This window comes from Thunnus thynnus, chromosome 6 (assembly GCF_963924715.1).
Source record: "Thunnus thynnus chromosome 6, fThuThy2.1, whole genome shotgun sequence".
Taxonomy (NCBI): domain Eukaryota; kingdom Metazoa; phylum Chordata; class Actinopteri; order Scombriformes; family Scombridae; genus Thunnus; species Thunnus thynnus.
Genome location: NC_089522.1, coordinates 25,275,660 through 25,284,353, shown reverse-complemented (window position 1 = coordinate 25,284,353; position 8,694 = coordinate 25,275,660). Strand labels below are relative to the sequence as shown.

The window sequence follows — 8,694 nt, the reverse complement described above, 5'->3', positions numbered from 1 at the left end:
TGCTTAATGTTTTATTCGACCTATGAAAAGCAATACCCTTTCCTTTAACTATTTTGGAAAGTACACATGTCAGTGTTGAGAGATTTGTAAGGCTTGTAAATATTGTACAAGACTAGTCAACTCATGACGAAAGGTTAGAGTGTGAAATACAGAATATAGAGAAACACACAATAACTCAATCCTTACAGTGTTAGGCAATAATGTAATAGTAATCTTTTACCATCAGTTGGTGATACCTTCATCACGTAATGTTAAAACTCGAATTTAATACAGGCCCGAGCCACGCACACTTTCGTTTGCACTCATTGAATTGCAATATTTCCAACGGCTCTTGAACGCAGCATTCAACCAGCCAAATGTTCCAGTCCCTCAAAGATTGTAGCTGGGATGTATAATACTAGCAGTTTTTATAGTCTGTATTTGATTAATCTAACTCCAATCATTAAATATGAATGGAAAACAGAAAAATAATACATGGTGTACCGCCAACTGCCCAATTTTTACCAACTTTTTCAAAGTTTTCAAGCACAGCTCCTGTTCAGCTGCAGTGGTGTGCAGTGTAAAATAGCCCATTATTATAAAAAATTACAAAATTGCAAGATAAGTATGGAATTTACAGTCATTAAACAACATTTCCAGCAATGTGCAGCAGCAGCAGCAGCTGGATGGAGCTAGTTTTTTTTCTATTTATTTATTCAGATGGACAGGAAACTGCCTTGCTTGTATGTCTGATGTACAGAAAATCTTTTTGGAAGTCTTACTTCTGAGCAGGATAATATGCTGCTTTTAAAACCTGTCTTGGAAATGTCACTGATGATGAGACTTCATAGATTTTGTTTAAGGCTACAGGTTTTGTGGCAGATTCGATTTGCACCCCGTCCATCTGAGATTCTTTGAAGACCGATAAGATAAGGAAGAAAAAGGAAGTCTGTCTCCGAAGATTATATTTTTTAACCCCACAGAGCCACACAGAAGAGTTTACATTGCAAGCTGATTTGAAATGACAAAGTGTTCAGTTATAAAGCTCTTCTTAAAGTAATGTTGCCCTCTGCTGGTTGCACTTATGTCTGACATGTATGACACCACATTTTGTACACAAATCATAAACCTGTTGTTTGATTTGTAGTAGCTTTGGGACCCATGACTGTCAGAACATTAAGACTAACTGTAAGTCATTCTACTGTTACAAGATGTATACAAGGCACTTCACTTAAATAATTTCAGTTTGTGAAAATATATACCTTTTTGTCAAGTACATTTCAGTGGAAAAATATTTTTGTTTCTACTTCAGTACACTCATCTGACTGTTGGCTGCAGTCCGTTATATTGAGATTTTATTTCCAAACAAATGGTACACCCACAGAATATAATGACTTGCTGTGTTTTAAACCACCCACCAGGTGAGATCTAGTCAGACCAAGCACCACTTTGAACAGATACATACAAGATTAAAATGCCGCTTATGTATTAATTCAATAGAACTCTACACTCCAAAAGGGACAAACTCACATTTAGTACAGTTTCTTTTGCTTATTTTGTGTATTTTCACTGCTAATATTTGTTCATATGAACATTTAACATTTGACATAATAGCAGGACTTCATTTGTAATGGCATTGAGATGTTGCTACTTACTTATGGTAAAGATTTACTTCAAGCAAATACATAGAAGTATATAATATATGGAAAGTATATGGAAATATTTTGTCACAAAATTTTGTTTATGGTGAATGGTTGGGATGTCTATATCTTCACTGTCTATATAACACAGTTACAAGTTTTTGGCTGGGCCACAACAGCAGGGCCAGACCTACAAACCCAATTGTCCATCACTGAGTCACTCGCTGCCTGCCTGTCTCATTGACTGACTGATTGACTGCTTGCATTGACTGACTGGCTGGGTGATGAAGTTACACCATTGGTTGGCTGAAGCTGGCCGAAGCTAAGTACCCCATAATGTATTTCACATCAACTGACAGCGGAGATTACTGTTGTAATTTTCACTGTAGGACTGTTGATATGTCACTTTATTAAGTTTGAATATTTTTCAGGCGAGAAAGTAACCATTTAGATTCCCAATATATGGTCAGTTTATCCAAAAAACACCTGTTTGAGAAGAGGGGAGCTTCATGGGACCTGTGCGTTGTCAGTATAAAATCCTGTCCACTTCCACGTTACTTCCGCATGTCTCATGTTTTTTCAAAATAAAGCACTTCCGTGTTCACAGTAAATAAAATAAAAGCAATATAACAAACACATTTACTAATGCAAACTTAACACACATGAAACACATTTACACTTAGCATTAATGATTAACTTGATTAAATTACTGCATTTAAACTATATTTCAGGTTGTGGGTAAGTGAAATAAAATATAAAACATATATAAGAAAAAAACCTAAATCTTAACTCAACCCTTCTTACAACAGCACCATATTGTCTACACCCAAAATCTGCTGCGATGTATTTTAAGTATTTTTAATGTTTTTCAAATGTGTACAGCACCTTGAGTTACAACTACTGTATGAAAAGTGCTGTACAAATAAATAAACGTACATAAAAACAAACATCATAAAAATGCTGGTGATGTCCATGTCTGACGGTAACCAGGTGATAAACAAATGACAAGCCCTCTAGCATTTCATACACAGTCCAGCCATATACCAGATTTTGACTTAGACTTGTTTCAATTCTTTCAGCTGTTCAAAAACATGCACCTGTTTGAATTTATTTCCTGTTAATTCCACTGTTTTCTGTCTGCCATGATCAAGCTTGGATGGCACTGATCCACATTATGTTGTAAGAATCTCAAGAAACTGTAGTATGTGTCCATGTTTGTTACAAAACTCCCATGCCTCAAAAAAATTCTAGATCCCTCGTGAATTGTAAAGTGGACCTCATATCCGACAGGATAAACCTCAAGTACAGGGGAGACAACTTTTATTTTAGAGGCTGGAATAAGCTGGGATTGGCAGCGGGGACTTGACTAATACAGAATATAAATCTTAATAGCTTTTCATGATATACAGCAACACCTAATGGAGTGTCTGGCCTTTTCGACCATAAAATTAAATGTCACTGTCGCTTCGAAGACCCTCATTATCATACAAGAGACTGAACATTGACGTCACATTTCTAATAAATATACAAATAACATACAGAGGTGCAAAATGTGACTTTGTAAATAGCTCTTTGCACCTGTTCCCCAGTTGCCCAACCAATAGGAAAGCTTTTCTGACTCTGTCCATCTATGCTGGGCATACTCATAAAGTTGAGTTTTATTGTATGACTAAGAAGAGGACAAATATAATGTCTTTTCAGAAGAAGGCCTCTAAATAATGTGCATGAATCAATCTGATTCAGTAACCCACAGAAAATCCTTTGTTGCCTTAAATGGACTTAAAATATCAGATGGCTTATAAGCTACAAGGCCTTGAACATTGTCACATTTCCACTGAACCTCCGTACACGTCATTATGTAGTTTCATTATGAATCCTCAGTGCTTTGTGTGCAGGTTCAATTGTAGTGTGTTTCCGTGGGTTTTGAGTCAAGAGGATTCAAATAGCCCAAGAGTTTAATGAACTGGTAGCATAAAAGCATTAGTCATTTGGCTGCCCTGTCTCTCCACCTGCTCCCCTGTGAGATGTTGTTGAGAGTGATATCTGAAACACCTGCTTCGATCCCATTTACAAAGTCAGTAAAAACAGTCAATCAAGCCGACGAGCTGATAAAACATGACTTTGCCCTTGAAACACGGGCCACGCCACTTGTCTTTTTATTGAGTCTATAATTCACCTGTGACTGTTGATTTATCGCGGTTAGAGGGGATGGGACTCTGGATATTGCTGATGGCTGCTGTGAGCAGCAAGTGAGTTGGCTGGGGTCTGTGTTTATGTGTGTGTGTCTGCTGTGTGGCATGCAGGAGGGGGGATAGGCTACAGCTGGAAGTATATAACCCAGTTGGGACCAACAGAGCATGTACAAGTCTTCTTCCCTCTTGAGGACCTCCGTGAGAATCAGGAGCACTTCCAACAACAGCGTCCAATAGTGATGAAGTGTAACCATCTCCTGTCCTGGGCCTTCCTGCTTGTGGCCTCTGGGCCACTGCTGGCTCACCCCCTCACAGAATCTGCTGAGATGCCTTATCCAGGACCTGGTGAGTGAAAAATATCTCCATTTATTCACAATATTTCACTCATTTAATACCCTAATTCACATTTTCAGTACTAAAATCTAACTTGTGAAGATTAATGGCAGGCGAGTCATGTCGTGAGGCCTTGAAGTAATTACTTTAAGGTCTCAGTGTTGAACATTGATTATGCTGGCTAAGTTCACACATGGACCATTAATGCTGTATTTTTCTGTTTCTGTGCAGTTTTCTGTTGAAATACTTCAAAACACTAAGTTATTATTTATCACTGTAGAATATGTGGTGATAACATCTTTTTATCTTAGTCTGTGTCTTTATTATTCAGCATCAACTACACAAATAATTTAAATGAATGAATGAATGAATGAAATAATGGCATGTCTGTAGAGATAAAATGTAGCTGTTGGTGGGGTTTTACCATCTGTGTGTGCTTGTTCGGTTGTCCTCAGTATCAGTTGAGGACCGAGGAGTCGAACCTCTGGACGATCTGACTCTCTCTGAGCAAACCTTCCCTCCTCAGGATGGTGCTGGTCTCAGATATTCTGCTCTGATATCTGGGGAGATCAACAGAGATGGTAAGAAACACAAACATACCATCTGTTTTTGCTACACACTTAATATATTAAAATTCTCATACTCAATGCAGACACATACACAGACTGATTTTATCCGGGGACAATTGTCTTCATGGAATTGCTCTTTTGCAGCCACACTTTGCTATAAATTTGAATTGACACACACATTCATATCAGTGTAACCATATTATTCTATGGGTGGTTGCTAAGCAGCACTACTGGAGAACCAGAGGGTTGGAAGTATTGATCAAGAACGAGTAGTTAGTTGTTGTGGAAGGTGTGACTGATACCCCTTATTTTTTCCTGGTCCGAAATCCCAGAGAAGTCTGCGGATTCTGCTACAAACCTACTTCAATAACCTCTCCTCTACCACTGCCAAAAACATAAAATGCACACAAACATGGCTATGCAACAGTGCAACAAGTTGACATGAGGTATTTCAATTATCAGTATATTCTTATTTTTTATTTTCTCCCAGGTGTCAGAACCACAGGCCTGCTTCCCAGGGGAATGAAAAGAGAGGTGGGTTTTCTACAAATGTTACTTTTAAAGCGACAAAGAAAAGTAAACTACATACTGTAAGTTTAAAACCGTTTATGACTTTATCTTCTCTTTCAGGTCCTATTGGAGAAACAAAGTCTCCTAAATCCTTTCAGCCGTGTGCTGGGCATCCGCAAGCAGTTCAGAAAGAGAGCAGGGAATTCTGAGTGTTTCTGGAAGTACTGTGTCTAAAACTGTCAACAGGCACCAACGCTAAACATAAGAGACAGGGCTTGCACTAAAAAAAAAAATCCCTATCTTGCACTCACATAAGTACATGCAGACAAAATAAGAAACATCATGTATGCATATACTGTATGTGCACATACGCATGCCCTGATGCATGTACACACACACATATATACACACACTCACACACATAAGCGCTGTCAGTATTTGTTCATATACAGAACAATGCCATAGGTATGATTGAGAAATGTTGCTTGGGGAAAATTAAGATTTATTAACATTACCTTTATGTTGTGTTAAACTATATTTATGTACACACCTGATGTATGATGTATGACCGAATGTCTTTAAAATGTAAAAGTCAAAGGTTGTACAGTATGTTGAAAATGAATTAAAACTATATGGAAAATACTGTCTGTGCTGAATGTCTTTTTTTGATAAAAAGGTGTTGGTGAGAAACATACTGGCAGCAGAAGACCCCACAAGGAGGGAACAAAAAGACGTAGCAAACTTTGTTCTCGAGTTTTCTTCATTTTTTCCTTTTTTTATTATTTTACAGCAGAAAGAATATAAAGCATTCAGAAAACATCTTCCATATTTTAAGGGCAATTCAAAATGTTTTGCATGGCTTCAGCAGCTGAAATCTTTTTTTTTTTTTTAACATATCCATCGAGTCAGTGACGCTTGTACATGCACAATTACAAAAATAAAACTTACAAACAAGAGAAGGGAAGAAAAAGGAAGAAAGCAAAACACATTAGGAGAACCAAGAGGAGATGAAAGTTTTAAGGGTAAGGGTTGGGAGTGGAGAAAACTTGGGTCACATAACAGGGAAAGACAGAGAGAAAGACAGCTATAGAGGAGAGGAAAATAGATCTATCACTAGTTCACATGCAAAGTGTCGAGGACCCGTAACTTTCTATCAAAGCAGGGCCTTTTTTTTTCTTCTCGGTTTGGAATTGATGAAAACGTGCAGTTCGGTAAAGGGTGCCATATAATTGCTGTCCATAAACTACTGAATGCTTGTCTTGCAATACTGGCATTTGCATAAGAGTAAGTCGACTACATGTGTCCAATCATTTTAAACTTCACTAGGTCTATAGGTCTCCACAAAATAGTTCTTTATTGCTCTGTGTCCACAAGTGGAATATGTTGTAAAATTGTTTCTGTTCTGTTGTCCTGATGTGCCTACCTTTCTCTGGTTTGGGTGCTTGGGAAAAAGAAGAGGAGGAAAGGCAGATTCCCAGGTCAATTCACAGAATGTCATAAAATTGATAACACTGTATACTAATGAAGAGTGCCTAACAGCTAACCAGTCATCCCATTCATAAATGGCAGTAAAAACAAGATTTGCATGTGAACTTTTCATGTAACTACACCGTTAATCTTAAACACCCTCTACACTTTGTCACATAGATAAATTAAAGGCCTAAAGAACCGGCCAGAATTATACTATGATTTGACAGGCTTCTAAGACAGAATGTCAAATCATTTATCTTAATGAGCTCTATATAACAGGACTTTATTCCAGGGCTCCACTGGTGTCTGTAATGTTCAAACTTACTGAGAGAAATTGGATTATACATTATTTTCATTCATTTTAAAGACTTCCGTATCGCAGTGGTGAAACTGTCTGTCTCAGAAAGCACTGTTGAAAGGTTTCCCTATTTCATTTTCAGCTTCTTCTGCTGTGAATCACGTGTCCTGCTCTGTTTCCTCCTCCCCATTTTGGCACCCTGAGTAAAATACAGAAGGGAGGTGAACCAGTCCCTCAGCCTGGAGAAGAGCAATGCTGCCTTCACCGCTCAGTGTACAAGTGAAACTGACACCTTGACATGTCTGCATGTGTGCTGTGCGGTGTCTTGTGCGTGTGTTTGTGTGTACCGTGTGTCACTTAGTTAATACTCGCTATATATACTGTCACAATGGTCTCCAACCTTGTCCATTTTCTCCTAATTGAAGTTGGGAGCACACTGATCAAATCTAAATGAATCAAAAACAAAAGAAAAAAGTCTAAAAGTTAGAGCTTGCTCTAAAAACAATCCTGTCCTCATGCTTTGCCATGAATACATCAGTAGCTACTGAGTATTGATCATTGACTCAATTTGTAAGTTTCCCATCCGCCCTCCAGTCACATGCCCTCTGTCTTTCTGAGTTCTGTGACACGTCAAACCATGGTTCATCGTTTTACAGAACAGTAAGTCTTTTAACAAGTCTATCTGACTACCGATTCTAGGAAAATAAGCATGCTTTAGGTGCAGTTCTGTCACCCAGTTAACTATTTTACCCATGCAAGCATAATAAATCCTTCTCCTTTTGCCAAGACATTGCATTGGCTATGCATTCTAACCACAGACTAGAGGGTGAATGCAAGGCAACAAACCCCAGTAGTGGCATTTCTAAATGTGATTTTAACAAGCTGTCCCAGTAGAAAACATAAAATAAGGCATAAAAGAAAAAAGAAAGCTTCGCATGTTGACAAGCTGGAGTGCTGTACTCATACTGCTGCGAACAGGGAATACCATATTGTAGCTTTGGTGATGTGTAAGGTGATGGTGACCATGTGTGTTCATGTAGAGGATACAGCACTGTGTGTGGGTGACCATGTTCTCTCACATTTTCTCAAACTCAGGTACATTGTATGCATTCTGACACTGGATTTGTGTGATCAGGATATGAATAGGCACTTTCTACATAAACACTCGGGAAATAAAGATTACATACTGTATCAGGTGTGTGAAAAACAAATCAATCAAACAAACAAACAAAAAAAAAACAACCAGTCAGTCAAATAAATCTGAGAAATACCTATTTAGCCTAATAATTATTTAACAAACATGACAACATTTCAATAAACAAAGTTTTTTCAGTGGCACTTGGCTGAATAATCAAATGTCATTACTTGGATACAGAATACACTTTCTGGTAGTTCTGGTAGGAATATATTATAGGAATTAGGCAGCAACCAACAGGCACCTCTAATCCAGCAGCTCATGTGTATTCTCTCTCAGATTGTTCCTCAAGCCCAATAATCAAAACTGCTATATATGTATATATTATCCAATATACAAGACACATCTTATGCCTCATAATTATAAATGGCACCAGTGTATTGTTTTACACGTTAGTTACTACAGTCATTTTTGGCTCATTGACCCTGCATCGAGGTGAGTGACAACCTTTTAGCGTTGTCCTTCTGGGTAGAATCATTTTAGCACCTTTGACTGTTGGAACAGTTCA

At 38.0% G+C, this 8,694-nt stretch overlaps 1 protein-coding gene across 1 annotated transcript; it reads left to right on the top strand.

Annotated features, from left to right (window-relative positions):
- Positions 1-3,369: 3,369 nt before the first annotated feature.
- LOC137185371 (urotensin-2-like) lies at positions 3,370-5,856 on the top strand. The gene is made up of 4 exons (XM_067593704.1): positions 3,370-4,156; positions 4,600-4,725; positions 5,204-5,247; positions 5,344-5,856. Exons 1-4 carry the CDS (start codon positions 4,051-4,053, stop codon positions 5,455-5,457), a joined length of 390 nt encoding a protein of 129 aa, XP_067449805.1. The 5' UTR covers positions 3,370-4,050; the 3' UTR covers positions 5,458-5,856.
- Positions 5,857-8,694: the final 2,838 nt, after the last annotated feature.